At 42.3% G+C, this 22,345-nt stretch overlaps 1 protein-coding gene, 1 long non-coding RNA gene and 1 pseudogene across 2 annotated transcripts; all 3 read right to left on the bottom strand.

The window, feature by feature from the left end:
• Positions 1-231: 231 nt before the first annotated feature.
• Positions 232-945, bottom strand: LOC131694409 (DEAD-box helicase Dbp80-like). Its single transcript, XM_058983022.1, has 3 exons — positions 625-945; positions 449-562; positions 232-389 (listed from the first exon to the last, which is right to left on the bottom strand). Exons 1-3 carry the CDS (start codon positions 752-754, stop codon positions 358-360), a joined length of 276 nt encoding a protein of 91 aa, XP_058839005.1. The 5' UTR covers positions 755-945; the 3' UTR covers positions 232-357.
• On the bottom strand, positions 822-1,617 carry LOC131675932 (DEAD-box helicase Dbp80-like; annotated as a pseudogene).
• Positions 1,618-2,109: 492 nt separating this feature from the next.
• On the bottom strand, positions 2,110-4,199 carry LOC131694440 (uncharacterized). The gene is made up of 6 exons (XR_009306517.1): positions 4,162-4,199; positions 3,591-4,081; positions 2,845-3,510; positions 2,594-2,704; positions 2,218-2,520; positions 2,110-2,138 (listed from the first exon to the last, which is right to left on the bottom strand). It is a non-coding gene; the product is annotated as an uncharacterized LOC131694440 (long non-coding RNA).
• Between the last annotated feature and the right edge of the window lie 18,146 nt (positions 4,200-22,345).

Here is a 22,345-nt window from a genome sequence, read left to right as displayed (position 1 = left end):
TGTTGCGTAATGTACGTGCTCGGGTAGATATTTGTTAATGGTTACATTTTGCAGTTAGGCCCTTTTCAAATGTTTGGATAGAACTGGGTAGAGCTAAATTGTAATTGTAAATTTATTAGCTTACGATACCCTGTTGGTTACATTTGTATACCTTATGTCATAAGGAAGAAAAAAAATTAAAAAAAATATAATGAAATTATAAATTCAGAATCAAAACAAGTATGACCCAAAAAAGCTCCTACGCCTTTCACCAGTAGGTGGTCGAAAACACTTTACGGTGCGATCTTTTTTGCGTCTAGCAACTGAATCTTTTTCCGGAAGTGTTTTTCGATTGATCTGCAAATCATCATGCTTCGATCACTGCCCACTAGGTTGATGGTGATTCCGTTCTGTTAAAGAAGTGGGAAGAAATACAATCTATAGGTTCACAAGAATGAGTCACACTTACCGAATCTACCGGAGCGTCTAATTCGATGTAGATACGTTTCGCAATCGGCTCGTCCCTGCTGATCCATCGGCAGGTCGAAGTTGACGACAATGGTCACCTGTTCGACGTCGATACCTAAGACGAAAGAATCTCTCCGTAACCTGGTGCTGTAGCCAGAATCAAGTGGTGGAACTTACCCCTGGACAAAACGTTCGTTATAATCTGTAGCTTCTCTAGTCCGGTTCGGAATCGATCCAGAGCGTCCAACCGTTGCTCCACCGTTAGATCATTGAACAGTACCGCTACCGAGTGACCATCCTGGGACATCCTGCCTGTCAACCAACCGGCCGTTTTGCGTACCTGTTTCGATCAATTAACAGTTCTGAAAATGAGTTTACTTGGAGTTGACAACTGTCCTATACATCATATGACAGAAAATGATCGCTTGTCCGACGGTAATCACAATTTCTCGTCCTGGTTGCGGAACTTGACGCAGTACTGTTTGTTGTTATCGAGTGATTCTTGCTCCCGCGCCTGCCGAATGACGATCGGATTGGGTACGATGTACTCGGCAAACTCCATCACCTCGCGCTCGTACGTGGCCAAGAAGAACACCGACCATAACACCCGCCTCGACCAGTACAAAAAGGGAAAATTAGGTCGTACGTCCTGAACTTTATACCCCAGTCCATTAGCTTGCCGGGTGTTCCGATGATGATATGATTAGTCAGCTTCGCCCCTTTGACGGTCTCCTCACCGCGAACGGCGTAAGAAAGTTTGATTTCCGGACAAAACTTTGTCATTTTGGCAGCTACTTCCCCCTTCTGAATTGCCAGCTCATACGTGGGGGAAAGGCAAATCACCTGCAGATAGTTTTTTAACTGATGGACTCAACTGAGCATTGCCAGCACGAAGGCAGCGGTTTTTTCCTGTTCCCGACTGACTCTGGGCGATTATATTCCGTGGCGGACCGGCCAACAGAGTAGGTAGAGCCATCTCCTGAATCTTGGAAGGGGCGTTGAAACCCATCGCATAGACTCCATGAAGTAATTCCGGCTTCATGTGCAAAGCTTCGAAAGTTTTAACCAACCAACCGGCGAAGAAGAATCCTTCCGCTGCACCTCCAGATCCAGCTTTGATTCTACTAGACCTTAGCGAACATCTTTCATTAGCAAACTTGCATCCGCCGGGCTAAAAGATTAGTCATGGATAATTTTAAAGCTGATACTAAATATTTCGGGAGAAAATTTAGAATAGGACGTAGGCAACAATGAGATTCTCTTTGGGGTCTTTCTCATCTGTTTATTATTTAGTACTCAACTCTTTGCTTAATATTTTAGTAAAAACCATCGGCTATGTACTGGAAAATTAGTGCAGTGTTATAGTGACGTCATAATAATCGAAAGAGAAAGTAAACAAAGAGAGGCTCTCAATGTTCCTTATGTCCTAATCAAAATTTTCTGCAGATTTCGACTTACTTGAATGCCTCTGCATCTTCCGCGGAGGAAGCTGTTTCTCTATTTACTCTTGCAGCTTGTTTTTCTTCAGGAGCTGCTAGAGTCAGAATTTCCGTAGCTACCAAACTCCAAACGTCAGGTGCAGCTTTGGCTCAACTGCCGGTGGACTAGATTTTTCCGCATTCTGTTTCTCTGGACTGCCAGCCGGCGGCTCTGAATCCTTATCCTTGGTGATATGTACTCAGTTCGCTAACCTATTTGTATTGAAAAGAAAAATTCAAATCCCATCCCAATGATCGCTTCAAAAATAGGTTATAACAAAAAAACACTTACCGAGTGCAGAAATTTCTTGATCCGTCGTCTTTTTGACCCAGTTATCGGCAGCGCTTGCCATCGTTTCGATCGGGTATTAAAATTCAATAGCAAGGTACAAAGTATGGGAAATCGTCCTGAATCAGCACGGGTACTGTCCCTCGGGTGGTTTATTCCTTGCAATTCGCTGAAATTTTGACCAGAGCGACCTTCCGGAAAAAAAGATGCCTTCTTTTGCCTGCTCACTTCACTGCCATGAAACCGATGATGAGCGCTTATTCCAAACGGTTAGCCGATTGAACATGACGTGCCATTATGTTTGTTCTGTGAATTGATAAGGACATCTAGATTTTGCAAAGGAATGTTTGGAGAAGGGATGCTACTGGTAAATACATACCGAAAGAGAAAGTCCTTCCCGAGCATCTTGATGTTGTGTTTTCTGTTTGCCCATTATCACTGCGTTCTCTTGCTGGGTGATTACCATGACATTATGTTGTTGGTGTTCGATCTGAAAAAAAAAATCATAATAAAAAATATCCGTAAATGAGTGAACTCGAGCTTTTTAAAGAAGAATAGGATATTACATTACAATGTACTAAACACGGTACTGATCCTTTCGAAATAAAAAAGGTAATAAAAATGTCTCACCCTGCCGCACCAACTGAATCAAAAAGTCCTCCTGCACACCGCATGGTACAGTATAGTATGCTGCTGCTACTGTGTTTGAATGTGCTGTTGCTATCTTTTTTGCAGTTGGTCAATGGTCTCCTACATTTGGCTTGGATCTATTGCACTAATTGCGGTTGCTGACCAGGTTGTACCGCCGGTTGAACGTTATTGCTACCGACCTTTAGGATGATGGTGGTTCTGCTGCTGAGCTTGCTGTGAAATGTTGGCGATTAGCACTCGAATAGTGATTGCTTGCTGCTGCTGGAATGGAATCACGAGCACTGTGGAGGCAGTGATATTTTCATGCAAGGAACTGGTAGGAACCAAGGCTGGAATATGACGTTTGTGCTTGACTCCGATTTCTCTAAATCAGGAAGGCAACCGCTGGTAAAAATAGTAGCAGACAAGTTTTAAGGCAGAATGTGCCGATGAAATGTTTTCCGATGTGTCCATCATTCGTAAACTCCTGTTGTTCGTTTGAGCAGTAATTGCTATGTGGTCCTTTTTTGAGGGGTTGTTGGCTGTTGCTGGATTTGGAGTTGTTGGTACTGCTGCGGTTGTATCGATTTAATGTTGGTTGGCTGATTGCCAGATCCAGGATGTTGAGATAAGATTAGTTAAGCTGATTTGCTTTGTTCGGGTGTGCTGCAAATAATGTTAATTATTTAAATTTAATTGTTTAAAACTAAAAACAATCACACTTCCAGTAATATTTTTAAACTTACCATTCAAATTCGAAATATTGAATTTCTAAACTACGAAATTTTGACAGGTTGCGATGAAAAAAATACAAAAAATTACCAATCTTGTGTTTTCTTATATTTTTTCATTGCAACCTGTCAAAATTTCGCGAGCCTCCGTCCGTGATATTTTTATGCAAGGAACTGGTAGGAACCAAGGCTGGAATATGACGTTTGTGCTTGCCTCCGATTTCTCTAAATCAGGAAGGCAACCGCTGGTAAAAATAGTGGCAGACAAGTTTTAAGGCAGAATGTGCCGATGAAATGTTTTCCGATGTGTCCATCATTCGTAAACTCCTGTTGTTCGTTTGAGCAGTAATTGCTATGTGATCCTTTTTTGAGGGGTTGTTGGCTGTTGCTGGATTTGGAGTTGTTGGTACTGCTGCGGTTGTATCGATTTAATGTTGGTTGGCTGATTGCCAGATCCAGGATGTTGAGACAAGATTAGTTAAGCTGATTTGCTTTGTTCGGGTGTGCTGCAAATAATATTAATTATTTAAATTTAATTGTTTAAAACTAAAAATAATCACACTTCCAGTAATATTTTTAAACTTACAATTCAAATTCGAAATATTGAATTTCTAAACTACGAAATTTTGACAGGTTGCGATGAAAAAAATACTAAAAATTACCAATCTTGTACTATGCTATATTTCACCCTAAGGAGGAAAATTTGGTAAAAACCAAAATTTCTCACTAGGGTGAAAATTTGTTGGTAAAACCAGTCTTTGTACAGGAGGGCACAAATCCTTATTTCATACTATGTTGCGTTTTGGCTTCGCCTCATCAGAAACCGACACTAACGTATTGTCGGAATAGATTAGCGCCGGCTTGACGCAAATCCCTTAAAACTAAAACACACTATGTGTTTCAATCAAACGACTGATCAAACGTGATGTCCCGTTCGAGCAGAAGTTCTGTTTATGCCGATGAGACACTAGTGAAGCCGAAACTTGTCTTGGCTTAGCAGGCCTATGCGAAAGCACTATGCTATATTTTACCCTAAGGAGGAAAATTTGGTAAAAACCAAAATTTCTCACAAGGGTGAAAATTTGTTGGTAAAAACCAGTCTTTGTACAGGAGGGCACAAATCCTTATTTCATACTATGTTGCGTTTCGGCTTCGCCTCATCAGAAACCGACACTAACGTATTGTCGGAATAGATTAGCGCCGGCTTGACGCAAATCCCTTAAAACTAAAACACACTATGTGTTTCAATCAAACGACTGATCAAACGTGATGTCCCGTTCGAGCAGAAGTTCTGTTTATGCCGATGAGACACAAGTGAAGCCGAAACTTGTCTTGGCTTAGCAGGCCTATGCGAAAGAACTATGCTATATTTCACCCTAAGGAGGAAAATTTGGTAAAAACCAAAATTTCTCACTAGGGTGAACATTTGTTGGTAAAAACCAGTCTTTGTACAGGAGGGCACAAATCCTTATTTCATACTATGTTGCGTTTCGGCTTCGCCTCATCAGAAACCGACACTAACGTATTGTCGGAATAGATTAGCGCCGGCTTGACGCAAATCCCTTAAAACTAAAACACACTATGTGTTTCAATCAGAAACGCAACATAGTATGAAATAAGGATTTGTGCCCTCCTGTACAAAGACTGGTTTTTACCAACAAATTTTCACCCTAGTGAGAAATTTTGGTTTTTACCAAATTTTCCTCCTTAGGGTGAAATATAGCATAGTGCTTTCGCATAGGCCTGCTAAGCCAAGACAAGTTTCGGCTTCACTTGTGTCTCATCGGCATAAACAGAACTTCTGCTCGAACGGGACATCACGTTTGATCAGTCGTTTGATTGAAACACATAGTGTGTTTTAGTTTTAAGGGATTTGCGTCAAGCCGGCGCTAATCTATTCCGACAATACGTTAGTGTCGGTTTCTGATGAGGCGAAGCCGAAACGCAACATAGTATGAAATAAGGATTTGTGCCCTCCTGTACAAAGACTGGTTTTTACCAACAAATTTTCACCCTAGTGAGAAATTTTGGTTTTTACCAAATTTTCCTCCTTAGGGTGAAATATAGCATAGTGCTTTCGCATAGGCCTGCTAAGCCAAGACAAGTTTCGGCTTCACTTGTGTCTCATCGGCATAAACAGAACTTCTGCTCGAACGGGACATCACGTTTGATCAGTCGTTTGATTGAAACACATAGTGTGTTTTAGTTTTAAGGGATTTGCGTCAAGCCGGCGCTAATCTATTCCGACAATACGTTAGTGTCGGTTTCTGATGAGGCGAAGCCGAAACGCAACATAGTATGAAATAAGGATTTGTGCCCTCCTGTACAAAGACTGGTTTTTACCAACAAATTTTCACCCTTGTGAGAAATTTTGGTTTTTACCAAATTTTCCTCCTTAGGGTAAAATATAGCATAGTGCTTTCGCATAGGCCTGCTAAGCCAAGACAAGTTTCGGCTTCACTTGTGTCTCATCGGCATAAACAGAACTTCTGCTCGAACGGGACATCACGTTTGATCAGTCGTTTGATTGAAACACATAGTGTGTTTTAGTTTTAAGGGATTTGCGTCAAGCCGGCGCTAATCTATTCCGACAATACGTTAGTGTCGGTTTCTGATGAGGCGAAGCCGAAACGCAACATAGTATGATACCAATCTTGTGTTTTCTTATATTTTTTCATTGCAACCTGTCAAAATTTCGCGAGCCTCCGTGCGAAATAATAGGTTTGTTCCAGTACATGGAAGTTACTCCCTGTTGCTCCGGAGCAAAAAATTCTTGCTCCTTTTCACTCCGGTTTGCCACCAAAAGAAGAAAAAAGAGAAGAAGATAGTACAGGAACGATTTTCCCCCTGTTTGCTCCGGAGTACTTCCAGTTTCTCCTGGTACTGGAACAAACCTAATACCGCTGACCATTATTTCGCAAGGAAAAAGTTTGCCTTGGTGACAGCGCATAGAAAGCAGCGCCGTCTCGCGGAAGTATTATGAAACTTATCGTTTGTCGAACCGTGTCTCAGCTAACTTCATTTTTCGTTATCGTTTTCGCGAGAGCTGCGTACCGCTTATGAAATGGAAACGAAAATTTTTTTCGCGAGCATTTCGCGACGTTTTTGCCTTTCTCAATAGAAAGGTATTGCAATTGCTCTGAAAACCGACTTTTTAACGGAGGCCCGAGTGACATATACCATTCGATTCAGTTCGTCGAGTTCGGCAAATGTCTGTGTGTGTGTATGTATGTGTGTATGTATGTATGTGTGTGTATGTGCGTATGTGTGTGTGTATGTGACCAAAAATGTCACTCATTTTTCGTAGAGATGGCTGAACCGATTTTGACAAACTTAGTCTCAAATGAAAGGTGCAACGTTCCCATAGGCTGCTATTGAATTTCTAATGGATCCGACTTCCGGTTCCGGAATTACAGGGTGATGAGTACGAACACGCAGAAAATGTCGATTTTAATAAATTCTGCAATGAATGTATAAAGGTGAATTTTTTTCCAAAATATGACCACAACTGCTTCGATTTGTAGTATTAGGTCACTAACATCCATTCAAAGTCTATTTGGCCACATTGGCCACCATCATCGGTTCCGGAAGCCCCGGCGGAAGTATCCAAATTCAGAATAACAGTCACATCGGTTTCTCGGAGATGGCTAGACCGATTCGACTAAGCTTGGCCTCAAATGAAAGGTATTGCGTCCCCGTAAATGGCTATTTAATTTCATCCCGATCCGACTTCCGGTTCCGGAGTTACAGGTTGTGGCGTGCGATCACATAGCAAATTGTGATTCAAACCGATACTCCGATGAAAGCAAAAAAGGTAAAAATTTCGCTAAAATGTCTCTCAAACAACTTAAATTTGCTGTTCTAGGTCACCGACGGCCAACCAAACTTTCGTTGACTACATTGACCACCATAGACGGTTCGGGAAGTGCCCGGGAAAAGCGGCCATCTTTCAAAATTTACGAACTCACATCAGTTTCCCGAAAATGGTTGGGCCGATTTTCACAAACTTAGTCCCAAATGATAGCTATAATATCCCCATAGATGTCAATAAAATTTCGCACGGATCGCTTATATGGGTCCGGAAATATAGGCTAAATCGTTCGGTCACATATGAAATTCCCATATAAGCCGGAACTCAATTTTTTTTTTTCAAAGGGGGGACCTCATGAAATTTCAGAAATCGAATTCGTATTTTTGATGCCAAACATCTTTAAAATGCATGAAACGTCGAGATTTTATGTTATTTCGAAAAAAATTTTTTTTCTAAAAATCGACTTTTTGGGACTTTGCCGATTTCGCACCTTTTTGCCTTTCTCAATAGAAAGGTATTGCAATTGCTCTGAAAACCGACTTTTAACGGAGGCCCGGAGGGCCGAGTGACATATACCATTCGATTCAGTTCGTCGAGTTCGGCAAATGTCTGTGTGTGTATGTATGTGTGTATGTATGTATGTGTGTGTATGTGCGTATGTGTGTGTGTGTATGTGACCAAAAATGTCACTCATTTTTCTCAGAGATGGCTGAACCGATTTTGACAAACTTAGTCTCAAATGAAAGGTGCAACGTTCCCATAGGCTGCTATTGAGTTTCTAATGGATCCGACTTCCGGTTCCGGAATTACAGGGTGATGAGTACGAACACGCAGAAAATGTCGATTTTAATAAATTCTGCAATGAATGTATAAAGGTGATTTTTTTTTCCAAAATATGACACAACTGCTTCGATTTGTAGTATTAGGTCACTAACATCCATTCAAAGTCTATTTGGCCACATTGGCCACCATCATCGGTTCCGGAAGCCCCGGCGGAAGTATCCAAATTCAGAATAACAGTCACATCGGTTTCTCGGAGATGGCTAGACCGATTCGACTAAGCTTGGCCTCAAATGAAAGGTATTGCGTCCCCGTAAATGGCTATTTAATTTCATCCCGATCCGACTTCCGGTTCCGGAGTTACAGGTTGTGGCGTGCGATCACATAGCAAATTGTGATTCAAACCGATACTCCGATGAAAGCAAAAAAGGTAAAAATTTCGCTTAAATGTCTCTCAAACAACTTAAATTTGCTATTCTAGGTCACCGACGGCCAACCAAACTTTCGTTGACTACATTGACCACCATAGACGGTTCCGGAAGTGCCCGGGAAAAGCGGCCATCTTTCAAAATTTACGAACTCACATCAGTTTCCCGAAAATGGTTGGGCCGATTTTCACAAACTTAGTCCCAAATGATAGCTATAATATCCCCATAGATGTCAATAAAATTTCGCACGGATCGCTTATATTGGACCGGAAATATAGACTAAATCGTCCAGTCACATATGAAATTCCCATATAAGCCGGAACTCAATTTTTTTTTTCAAAGGGGGGACCTCATGAAATTTCAGAAATCGAATTCGTATTTTTGATGCCAAATGCATGAAACGTCGAGATTTTATGTTATCTCGAAAAAAAAATTTTTTTCTAAAAATCGACTTTTTGGGACTGCCGATTTCGCACCTTTTTGCCTTTCTCATACAAAGAAAGGCTATGCAATCACTGTAAAAATCGACTTTTTAACCGAGGCCCGGAGGGCCGAGTGTCATACACCATTCGATTCAGTTCGTCGAGATCGGCAAATGTCTGTGTGTGTGTGTGTCATTTAAACTCACACAATTTTCTCAGAGATGACTGAACCGATTTTCGCAAACTTAGTTTCATCTGAAAGGTATACAGCTCCCATAAGCTGCTATTGAATTTTTAGTTGATCCGACTTCTGGTTCCGGAGTTACAGGTTGAAGAGTGCGGTCACACAGCAAATTCCCATATAAACTGGTACCACCACGATGTTCAAATGATGTAAAACATATCAAAATTGATGTAACATTACTCTAGTTTGCGGGTCTGGATCACTAATGATCAATCAAAGCAGCTTTGACCACATTGGCCACCTATGACGGTTCATGACGCCCCCGGGGAACCTGCCAAGTTCCTAAGCTAATATCACACTCATTCCCCAACGAATTCTCTACCGATTTTTACAAACTTGATTTCAAATGAAAGATACAGAAATACCATTGACTGCTGCTGAATTTCATTCGGTTCTGACTCTTGCTTCCGGAGTTACAGGGGTGTTAGTAAGGATACACTGGAATTTCCCATATAAATCGGTACAATCGTAATACCTCAGAGGCTAAAAACTATTAAAATGGTCACCAAATTACTTCTAATCGCAGATCTAGATCACTGATTGTCAATCAAACATTCTTTGAATATATTGTCCACTATCGACGATTCCGGAAGCCCGGAATTCCGGGCATATTCCACAATTAAAGTCACATCGGTTCATCGGTGATGACTGAACCGATTTTCTCAAACCAAGTCTCAAATGGAAGGCAAAATATGCAGCTGAGTATTGCGTCGCCGCCCCTCCCCCCGCCTTGCCCTTACACCTCCCTCCTTCATCACTCTCCTCTCCTTGGACCACCCTCACGCACGCATTTCCTTCATCCACCCCGTATACCGAAATAAGATGAAGGATTTCTGACGCATCCTCCACTCCCACTCTACTAACTCCCCATTCCCTCCACTTTCAAACCCATTCCACCAACATTTCAAAATATAATCAAATGAAGATAACATTGAACTCATGCTGATTAAGCTAATTAAATACTATTCTTTTGCCTTTCTCATATAGAAAGGTTACGCAATTGCTCCAAAAACCGACTTTCAAACCGAGGCCCGGAGGGACGAGTCTCATATAACATTCGACTCAGTTCGCCGAGATCGCAAAATATCTGTGTGTATGTGTGTATGTGTGTATGTATGTATGTATGTATGTATGTATGTATGTGTGTGTATATGCGGATTTGTTAACAAAATGTCCACATCGGTTTCTCGGAGATGGCTGAACCGATTTTTACAAACTAAGATTCAAATGAAAGGTATACTATTCCCATAGGTTGCTATTGAATTTCATTTTCAACCGACATCTTGTTCCGGATTACGAGTTGAAGAGTATGGTTACAAAACAAAATTTGTTGATTTGTCCACATTCTGAATTTGGAATTTTCTGAACCGATTTTGACAAACTTGATTTTAAATGAAAGGTCCATCAGCTGCTGTTGAATTTTGTGTGGATCCGAGTTTTGGTTCCTGAATTACAGGGTGATACGTACGATCACGCAGCAAATCCCGATTCTAACGAATTCTGCGATGAATGTAAGAAGGTGAATTTTTTGCCAAAATGTAAACACAACTGTTGAATTTGTAGATCTAGGTCACCAACAGTCATTCAAAGTCTCTTTGCCCACACTGGCCATCATCGACGGATCTGGAAGCATCCAAATTCAGAATAACGGTTATATTGGTTTTTCGAAAATGGCTAGACCGATTTGGTCAACTTAGTATCAAATAAAAGGTGTTGCGTCCCTGGAAACTGATACTAAATTCCATCTCCATCCGACTTCCGGCTCCGGAGTTACGGGTTGTGGAGTGCGATCACATAGAAAACTCCGATTCAAACCGATACCGCGATGAATGCAAAAAGGTGCCCTTATATATACTTACCAAGTGTAATAAGAATGAAAGACATTTCCATAATGTTATATTGTACGAACCAGCTAATTAATCATAGTTTGGAGAAATGAGAAAGGCACAATTGCACCGCTAGGTGGATTAAAACAGGTTTTCGTTATCGTTTTCGCGAGAGCTGCGTACCGCTTATGAAATGGAAACGAAATTTTTTTTCGCGAGCATTTCGCGACGTTTTTGCCTTTCTCAATAGAAAGGTATTGCAATTGCTCTGAAAACCGACTTTTTAACGGAGGCCCGAGTGACATATACCATTCGATTCAGTTCGTCGAGTTCGGCAAATGTCTGTGTGTGTATGTATGTGTGTATGTATGTATGTGTGTGTATGTGCGTATGTGTGTGTGTATGTGACCAAAAATGTCACTCATTTTTCTCAGAGATGGCTGAACCGATTTTGACAAACTTAGTCTCAAATGAAAGGTGCAACGTTCCCATAGGCTGCTATTGAATTTCTAATGGATCCGACTTCCGGTTCCGGAATTACAGGGTGATGAGTACGAACACGCAGAAAATGTCGATTTTAATAAATTCTGCAATGAATGTATAAAGGTGAATTTTTTCCAAAATATGACCACAACTGCTTCGATTTGTAGTATGAGGTCACTAACATCCATTCAAAGTCTATTTGGCCACATTGGCCACCATCATCGGTTCCGGAATCCCCGGCGGAAGCATCCAAATTCAGAATAACAGTCACATCGGTTTCTCGGAGATGGCTAGACCGATTCGACTAAGCTTGGCCTCAAATGAAAGATATTGCGTCCCCGTAAATGGCTATTTAATTTCATCCCGATCCGACTTCCGGTTCCGGAGTTACAGGTTGTGGCGTGCGATCACATAGCAAATTGTGATTCAAACCGATACTCCGATGAAAGCAAAAAAGGTAAAAATTTCGCTGAAATGTCTCTCAAACAACTTAAATTTGCTGTTCTAGGTCACCGACGGCCAACCAAACTTTCGTTGACTACATTGACCACCATAGACGGTTCCGGAAGTGCCCGGGAAAAGCGGCCATCTATCAAAATTTACGAACTCACATCAGTTTCCCGAAAATGGTTGGGCCGATTTTCACAAACTTAGTCCCAAATGATAGCTATAATATCCCCATAGATGTCAATAAAATTTCGCACGGATCGCTTATATGGGTCCGGAAATATAGACTAAATCGTCCGATCACATATGAAATTCCCATATAAGCCGGAACTCAAATTTTTTTTTGAAGTAGAATACTTCTAACGTTTCAATATGGGGTGCCGTTTCAAAAATTTCAGTTGAGAAATTTTCCCAGATTTGAAATGCGAATATCTTCCGTTCTACTGGACGAAATCGCAATATTTTTGCACTATCTGATCGGAAATTTGTGCACGTATTTCATATTAAATTTCGGAATTACTGCGACTACTATAAATAAACCAAAACAAGGATTTTCAGAAAATCCTTCGAAAACAGCGAGGAAAATGCGCAATTTGCCAGCATATCCCACGCAGAGTCGTCAAAAAGGAGCATGTAAGCGTTTCATTACATACGGGAATGTTATATATACAGGTCACGCGAGCTTGTTTTGTATCAGTGGGTGCTCGCTTACCACACGAGCAACATGCTCGTCCAATGAGCGGTATCATGTTTGCGTTCCCGTACCAAGCGTCATCGCAAGGTTCTTCGTGATAAAATCCAGGGAATCACCAAATATGCCATTCGGCGTCTGGCTCGTCGTGGTGGTGTAAAATTCATCTCCGATTTAATCTACGAATGCTGAGGGTGTGCAGGAAAATGTCACCCGAGATGCCGTGACCTACACTGAACACGCCACGCGCAAAACCGCAATGAATGTCGTCTATACTCTGAAGCGGCAGGGACGCACTTTGTATGGATTTGGAAGTTGAAAAGGTAGAACTCACTTGTATCATTATAAAAAAGGCCCTTTTCAGGGCCACCAGAATCATTTCAAAGAATAAGTTTGCATTTTCTGTTTCATGGACTGTTTCTCCCTGGAGAGCAATTTGGGTTAAACCCTAAATTATGATTTATTTCAGTACGCAAATTGCAAATATGGTCAGAAAGAAACTGGAGTGAAGTGGAAAACATTTTTACTAGGCGCATTCAAAAAAGGTTTCAATTCTCAAACATTTTACCAAAGTGCCGTATTACATTACTCTCTTTACCCTGAGTGTTCGATAATCTCCGTATTGGAAACACAATTTCAATTTTGTTCTTTATCAAAAATATGTGGTCGACCAACGAAAGGGTGGAGCTACGAAGAACACATATTGAGGACAACACAAAAAAGGACGAGCTTACATTGTGCTGTAGTCAGGTATAAAAACTCAGCATGCTGTTGCTCACGCTCAGTTCGTTTCCAGCATCAGCATACAGCAGTTCGTTTGCAGTATCTCCCGCAAAATTCAAACCGCCGTCCGTTTGCTGCTGTTAGAAGAGTTGGCCAAGCACGCCGTCTTCCATGGCACCAAAACTGTTACCATATACACCAGCTCCAAGTAAATTTCGAACACTGCCCAAACAAAAGGCCCTTTTCAGGGTCATCAATTTATCGACAAAGAATCAAATTGAAATTTTGTTATTACAAGCAGCAGAAAGTGGCTTGTCAAGAGCGTTGGATGGTAAGTGAGCCACTTGTAAACAATACCGTCGCTTTCACGTAGAATGGCACAAAATCAAAAGTTATTTGTAGACAGGTTAGTGTAATGATTCAATTTACAAAAATCGAACGCTTTCTAACGATTCGATATAGGTGCTCCGTTTCAAAAATTTCGGCCAGAATGTTGCCTGTTTTTCTAAAAGTGAAAATCTGCTATTGTACTGAATGAAAATCTTCGATTTTTGCGCTGATTGGAAATAGTTGTGACTAGTTGTGTAGAATGTTCAATTACTGAAAATAACAGATTTTGTGAAAGCAGTGGTTGGTCCATACAATTCGATTCCAAGCGAGCCAGACTAGTTTTCGTTGGAAGGTCCATCTCTGACAATAGAAATAAACTATTTTATTTTGAATTCAACTACAACTTTCTTGAAAACAGCACAGCTAAAAAACTTTTGGAAAAAACGCGCAAACCTAAATTTTCCATTATAATCAAAATTAGTGCCCCCACCGCACAGCATCATCAAGATTGATAGTTATTCAAGCCGGGTGGAAAGGGGTAGGGAGGTTGTAAGGCAATGGAAAATTTCATGTATAATAATAATACTTTATAATTGGCTGGTTCTGAAAACAACTTGTTGGTTTGTGGTTTATTTTGGGTCACAATTTAGGCCCGCTCGATTTCTGATAGCTGTGAATTTTTCGCAGGGCGACAGTTTCTGTTCGGTAGCGATGAGGCTTCTTAACGCCAACCGTGACTGGGGTACTTTTACACGGCCTTCGTTGCCAACCAGCTCCCTGTCAAGGACGACGTCTCTGTACAGCCAGCATCACTGCCAGAAAAGCAATACATTGATTTTGAACCGAATGATTAGACGCTGTATTTAGTTACAAAATGTCGATTTTCTGAATGATATGATATTAAATCATCCCACAAGATGCAAAACGTCGTGTGGAATGCTTGAATATCGAGCATAGTGCCGAACATAATTCTTTGTTTGGGGCTTTATAGCTATAACGCCCCATATATGTCGGTCGCTGTCAAACTCCATATGATAGTATAGGGTTGCCAGGGGGCTGTTGCCAACTGCTTGCGGGGAGCCTTTCCTCCGGTGGACTTACGAGCGGTCTGTTTGGTACAGGCCATGTAGCGAAAAATGCTGATCTGCTACTTCTCTGATGCTGGTAGTAGGACGACGGTTAAACGCTCGTTTGCGTGCCTTCATTCATAAAAGTTCAACAATATTTTCAAAGAATGTTGCAAATTGTCAACTTGATAATTCCAAAAATACTTTAAATAAACTATGAATGTGCAAAAGACGACAAAATCGCATAGAAATTGCTTATTCCAGAGCAGAATTTACCGGTCTAAAGTGTATTCTACTTCACTCCGGTTATGTCTCTGACATTACCCACCCATCTTTTTTCAAAGGGGGGACCTCATGAAATTTCAGAAATCGAATTCGTATTTTTGATGCCAAACATCTTTAAAATGCATGAAACGTCGAGATTTTATGTTATCTCGAAAATTTTTTTTTTTTCTAAAAATCGACTTTTTGGGACTGCCGATTTCGCACCGTTTTGCCTTTCTCAATAGAAAGGTATTGCAATTGCTCTGAAAACCGACTTTTAACGGAGGCCCGGAGAGCCGAGTGACATATACCATTCGATTCAGTTCGTCGAGTTCGGCAAATGTCTGTGTGTGTATGTATGTGTGTATGTATGTATGTGTGTGTGTATGTGCGTATGTGTGTGTGTATGTGACCAAAAATGTCACTCATTTTTCTCAGAGATGGCTGAACCGATTTTGACAAACTTAGTCTCAAATGAAAGGTGCAACGTTCCCATAGGCTGCTATTGAGTTTCTAATGGATCCGACTTCCGGTTCCGGAATTACAGGGTGATGAGTACGAACACGCAGAAAATGTCGATTTTAATAAATTCTGCAATGAATGTATAAAGGTGAATTTTTTTTTTTACATAACCCTCCGAGCTCTCGATCGAAGCAGTTCGTTTTCTGGTGCTGTGCATAAAGTGAACAAGAATAAATTGTCAGTGAAGGTCAACCATTGTTCGAGGCAGTCTTTGTTCGCCGGTGCCCAGGCTGGTGAAGTGAATACCAGAATAGCCGGAATCGCCGCTATATAAGCTAAGTATTTTTTTTTCTTTCATTTCCCTTTCCCCGATCGGTCCCTACTTCTGCCCTTTCCCCTGAATATAAGTTTCATCTCTCGTTTACACCACGTGTTATCCTCGTGCCTAAATGGCCGAGGGCGAAGTAACATTGGATGGGAATGATATTCCCATGGATATACCGGATAAACCCGAAATTACTCCCTCCCCTGATTCCCCCAGTCCTCCCCGTATTAAAACATACCCAGCCAGTTCGACTGGACCCTGGGTGGTGTATTTCCGGCCCAACACGAAATCGCCCAATATTCTAGAAATCTCACGGGAGCTGACTGCCAACTACCCGTCCGTGGCTCAGATAACACGTGTTCGAGCTAATAAGATACGCGTTATAGTAAATGACCTCGACCAGGCAAACCAGATTGCTCGCAGCGAGCGTTTTACGAAGCAATTCAAAGTGTATGTGCCTTGTAGAGTTGTGGAGATCGATGGGGTCGTCGCCGAACCGGGTCTAAAGTGCGAAGACCTGTTGAAGTACGGGGTTGGCTGCTTTAAGGACCCTTCACTTCAAAAGGTGAAAATTCTGGAATGCAAGCAATTGTATTCCACAAAAACTGAAGATGATAAGACAACTTATTCTCCGTCAGACTCGATTCGGGTGACTTTCTCCGGATCTGCTCTTCCCAACTATGTCCTCCTGGATAAGGTTCGCCTACCTGTTCGCCTGTTTGTACCGCGGGTAATGAACTGCAGCAATTGCAAGCAACTGGGCCACACAGCCACTTATTGTGGCAATAAAAAACGGTGCGGCAAATGCGAGGGAGAGCATGAGGATGACGCTTGCGGTGGAGAAACTGAGAAGTGTATTTACTGCGGGGGCCCTCCGCATGCTCTTAAGTCATGCCCGGCGTACAAGCAGCGCGGGGATAAAATTAAGCGCTCCCTTAAGGATCGCTCGAGGCACTCTTATGCAGAAATGCTAAAGAATGCTTCGCCATTTGTCCCTTCCGAAAATTCCTTTGCTCTTTTGGCTGGCGTTGAGCAAAAATCTGACGACCCACAAGAGGGAACATCATTGGTTAACCCAGGGGAATCCAGGAAGAGGAGAAATCTAGCCTCCCCTACATTGCCTCGTAAGGGTGCCAAGGTGTCGTCCACTCAGAGTGCGCCAACCGCAATCAATAAATCCAACGGAAGTGATGCACAAAAGCCGAAGCAATTTGCTCCAGGACTTGGAAATATTAATTCTAACAAGGAGTACCCACCACTTCCAGGGACACCAAAAACCCCAAGTGTCCCCTTTTTTCAAACAGATACTCAGTCCAGTAGCGGACTAATGAAATTTTCTGACATAGTGGACTTAATTTTCACAGCTTTCAATGTTACTGATCCTCTTAAAAGCCTTCTGATACGTTTTCTCCCTATAGTGCAAACATTTTTGAAGCAGTTGACTACTAAATGGCCCCTCCTTGCAGCGATCGTATCCTTCGATGGCTACGTCATCGAACGAGGTCACCGATTCGATCACTGTTCTACAGTGGAACAGCAGAAGTATCCTCCCGAAAATCGATTCCTTTAAATTTTTACTAAATAGTTTAAAATGTGATGCTTTCGCATTATGTGAAACTTGGTTAACTTCCGATATAAATCTCAACTTCCACGACTTTAATATAATTCGTCTGGATCGAGAAAACCCCTATGGAGGAGTACTTTTGGGGATCAAAAAGTGCTATTCTTTCAACCGAATTAACCTCCCTTCGACACCAGGCATTGAAATTGTCGCTTGTCAAGTCTTAATCAAAGGTAAAGACCTTTGCATTGCTTCCATCTACATTCCTCCTAGAGCCTCGGTAGGGCACCGAACGCTTTGTAATATCACGGAATCCTTGCCGGCACCGCGGCTAGTTCTGGGAGACTTTAACTCGCACGGTACGGTATGGGGCTGTCTTCATGATGATAATAGATCAACATTAATCCAAGATCTTTGCGATAATTTCAACATGACCATCTTAAACACGGGAGAAATGACGCGGATTCCTACACCACCAGCACGCGCAAGCGCGTTGGATTTATCTCTATGCTCGACTTCGCTACAGTTAGATTGCACGTGATCCCCACGGTAGCGACCATTTGCCTATCGTGATTTCAATTGCTAACGGTTCAAGACCATCGGAAACAATCAATGTCTCGTATGACCTCACACGGAACATTGATTGGAAGAGTTACGCGACCGCGATATCCGTTAAAATCGAATCCACTCAAGAACTTCCTCCGGAGGAAGAGTACAGGTTTTTGGCTGGCTTGATTCTCGACAGTGCGAATCAAGCTCAGACTAAACCAGCACCCAGCGCGAATACCCATGGACGGTCTCCCACCCCGTGGTGGGATAAAGAGTGCTCAGAGCTGTACGCGGAAAAGTCCACTGCATATAAGGCCTTCCGGGAAGACGGGTTACCCGCTAGCTATCTACAGTACGCGTCGTTAGAAAGGCGAATGAAGAGTCTAATGAAAGCCAAAAAACGTAGTTATTGGCGCCGGTTCGTCGACGGGTTAACGAGAGAAACAGCGATGAGCACTCTTTGGGGTACGGCTCGACGTATGCGTAACCGTAATAGTACCAACGAGAACGTGGAATATTCAAACCGTTGGATATTTGCTTTCGCCAAGAAGATCTGTCCGGACTCTGTCCCGGTACATAAAACGTACCGCGCCGCGTCTCCTCACGATACCGCGAACGAAACACCGTTTTCGATGGTGGAGTTCTCACTTGCTCTCTTATCATGCAACAATAACGCCCCAGGGTTAGACAGAATCAAATTCAACTTGCTGAAGAATCTACCTGACACTGCAAAAAGGCGCTTGTTGAATTTATTTAACAAGTTTCTTGAGGGTAACATTGTCCCTCATGACTGGAGGCAAGTGAAGGTCATCGCCATCCAAAAACCAGGAAAACCAGCCTCCGACCACAACTCATATCGGCCGATTGCAATGCTGTCCTGTATTCGGAAGTTGTTCGAGAAAATGATCTTGTTTCGCCTCGACAATTGGGTTGAAGCAAATGGCTTACTGTCAGATACACAATTTGGCTTCCGCAAAGGCAAAGGGACGAACGATTGCCTTGCGTTGCTTTCTACAGAAATCCAAATGGCCTATGCTAACAAAGAGCAGATGGCATAAGTCTTCTTGGATATTAAGGGGGCTTTTGACTCAGTTTCTATCAACATTCTGTCAGAGAAGCTGCACCAGCATGGTCTTTCACCAATTTTAAATAACTTTTTGCTAAACCTGTTGTCTGAAAAGCACATGCACTTTTCGCATGGCGATTTAACAACATCGCGATTTAGCTACATGGGTCTTCCCCAGGGCTCATGTCTAAGTCCCCTGCTCTACAATTTCTACGTGAATGACATTGACGATTGTCTTGCCAATTCATGCACGCTAAGGCAACTTGCGGACGACGGCGTGGTCTCTGTTACAGGGCCCAAAGCTGCCGATTTGCAAGGACCATTACAAAATACCTTGGACAATTTGTCTGCTTGGGCTCTTCAGCTGGGTATTGAGTTCTCCACGGAGAAAACTGAGTTGGTTGTTTTTTCTAGGAAGCGTGAGCCGGCGCAACTCCAGCTTCTATTAATGGGTGCAACGATCAACCAGGTTTTCACATTTAAATATCTCGGGGTCTGGTTCGACTCTAAAGGTACCTGGGGATGTCACATTAGGTATCTGAAACAGAAATGCCAACAAAGGATCAATTTTCTCCGAACAATAACTGGAACATGGTGGGGTGCTAACCCAGGAGACCTGATCAGGTTGTACCAAACAACGATATTGTCGGTGATGGAGTACGGGTGTTTCTGTTTCCGCTCCGCTGCGAACATACACTTCATCAAACTGGAGAGAATCCAGTATCGTTGCTTGCGCATTGCCTTGGTTGCATGCACTCGACCCATACGATGAGTCTCGAAGTGCTGGCGGGAGTTCTTCCGCTAAAAAATCGATTTTGGGAACTCTCATATCGATTGCTCATCCGATGCGACATTCTGAACCCGTTGGTAATTCAAAATTTCGAGAGGCTCGTCGAGCTTAATTCTCAAACCCGTTTTATGTCCTTGTACTTCGACTACATGGCACAGAGCATCAATCCTTCTTCGTACAATCCCAACCGTGTCCGTTTCCTAGATACTTCTGATTCTATTGTATTCTTCGACACATCCACGAAGGAAGAGATTCGTGGAATCCCGGACCATATACGCCCGCAAGTGATCCCCAATATATTTTATAATAAATTCCGAGAAGTTGACTGTGACAAAATGTTCTACACTGACGGATCAAATCTCGATGGGTCCACTGGCTTCGGTATCTTCAACAATACTATCACCGCTTCATTCAAGCTCAATGATCCCGCTTCAGTTTACGTCGCAGAGTTAGCTGCAATTCAGTACACCCTTGGGATCATCGACACTCTGCCCACAGATCACTACTTCATCATTTCGGACAACCTCAGCTCCATCGAGGCTCTTCGTGCGATGAAGCCCAAAAAGCAATTCCCATATTTCCTGGGGAAGATACGGGAGTCCTTGTGTACGTTATCTGAAAAATCTTATCAAATTACCTTTGTTTGGGTCCCCTCTCATTGCTCTATCCCGGGCAATGAAAAGGCCGACTCATTAGCAAAGGTGGGCGCATTAAATGGTGACATATACGAAAGACCAATCTGCTTCAACGAATTTTTTAGTATTTGTCGTCAGAGGACACTCAACAGTTGGCAAACCTCGTGGAGCAATGGTGAACTTGGACGATGGCTACATTCCATTATCCCAAAGGTATCAACGAAGCCTTGGTTCAGGGGGATGGATGTGGGTCGGGATTTAATTCGTGTAATGTCCCGACTTATGTCCAACCACTACATCTTGGATGCGCATCTGCGGCGTATTGGGCTTGCGGAGAGTAGTCTGTGCGCTTGTGACGAGGGCTACCACGACATCGAGCACGTTGTCTGGGTATGCGCCGGATACTTGGACGCCAGGTCTCAGTTAAAGGATTCCCTTCGGGCCCGAGGTAGACCACCCAATGTCCCAGTCCGAGATATACTGGCAAATCGTGATTTCCCCTATATGTCCCTTATTTATACTTTCATAAAAACGACAAATATCCCAATTTAGCCCCTCTCTTTTTATTTCTCGTTTTAGAAGCTTTCTCTTGCCTTGTGGGACCGATCAGCTCCAGACTGCAACTATGTAACCGCCGTCGCACTTACCACTACGGAAACTGAAGCGAGAGCGACTCAAGGTCCGATGACTTTTGAAGGATTCCCCGCGGGTCCGAAGAATACCATCCGCCAATCCGACCTACTAGACTGAGGCGGTAATCTTTCGCTGATCTCCCGTTTGAGCGAAAGTTGCAAGTTTTGCTCTTCTCTCCCGGTCACCATCTACGCTTTCTCTCCCCTGTCCTTGATACAACTGCTTCTACAGCCCCCCTCTGAATATCTTGACCAAGCATAAGTCTCCGCTAAAAAAGTTCAAATTTGTATTCTGTATTCCTAGTTTTAAGATAGTTGTAATTTTACCTCTTTGTTAAAACTATTGTCCCCCATCTTGTAAATAGAATTGTATCCCTAGTCTTAAAACACCTGCGAATTTTCTCATAAATATTTGTTCCCCCTTTTGTGTACCAAACTATATTGTTAGTTTTAAGATTACTGTAAATATTTCCTAAAAATTATTACTATTGAATTCCTTGTTTTAAATTTTTTTCATAAAAAAAATCTTTCGCCCCCTCTCTTGTATATAGAATCTTATTTCTAGTCTTAAGATAGCTGTAAAATTTTTCTTTTTTAAAAAAATATTTCAACATTGTAACCTCCTAGTTTTAAAATATACAAAATGTAAAAACAAAAGAATTTGGCACCGCCAAGCTAACGCATTTGTGCCTATCAAATAAACGAAATGAATAAAAAAAGGTGAATTTTTTTCCAAAATATGACCACAACTGCTTCGATTTGTAGTATTAGGTCACTAACATCCATTCAAAGTCTATTTGGCCACACTGACCACCATCATCGGTTCCGGAAGCCCCGGCGGAAGTATCTAAATTCAGAATAACAGTCACATCGGTTTCTCGGAGATGGCTAGACCGATTCGACTAAGCTTGGCCTCAAATGAAAGGTATTGCGTCCCCGTAAATGGCTATTTAATTTCATCCCGATCCGACTTCCGGTTCCGGAGTTACAGGTTGTGGCGTGCGATCACATAGCAAATTGTGATTCAAACCGATACTCCGATGAAAGCAAAAACGGTAAAAATTTCGCTAAAATGTCTCTCAAACAACTTAAATTTGCTAGACCGATTCGACTAAGCTTGGCCTCAAATGAAAGGTATTGCGTCCCCGTAAATGGCTATTTAATTTCATCCCGATCCGACTTCCGGTTCCGGAGTTACAGGTTGTGGCGTGCGATCACATAGCAAATTGTGATT

The sequence above is a fragment of the Topomyia yanbarensis genome, chromosome 1 (genome assembly GCF_030247195.1).
Source record: "Topomyia yanbarensis strain Yona2022 chromosome 1, ASM3024719v1, whole genome shotgun sequence".
Taxonomy (NCBI): Eukaryota; Metazoa; Arthropoda; class Insecta; order Diptera; family Culicidae; genus Topomyia; species Topomyia yanbarensis.
The sequence above is the reverse complement of the archived record's forward strand: the minus strand, read 5'-3'. Positions and strand labels throughout refer to the sequence as shown.

What these genes read in the sequence shown, in the direction of transcription:
- LOC131694409 (XM_058983022.1), bottom strand. Translation starts at nt 754, where the DNA reads ATGTCCCAGGATGGTCACTCGGTAGCGGTACTGTTCAATGATCTAACG. An exon ending in AACGAACGTTTTGTCCAGGG is followed by an intron (nt 563 to 624) that starts GTAAGTTCCACC and finishes CTTTCGTCTTAG; the next exon opens with GTATCGACGTCGAACAGGTG. An exon ending in TAGACGCTCCGGTAGATTCG is followed by an intron (nt 390 to 448) that starts GTAAGTGTGACT and finishes CTTCTTTAACAG; the next exon opens with AACGGAATCACCATCAACCT.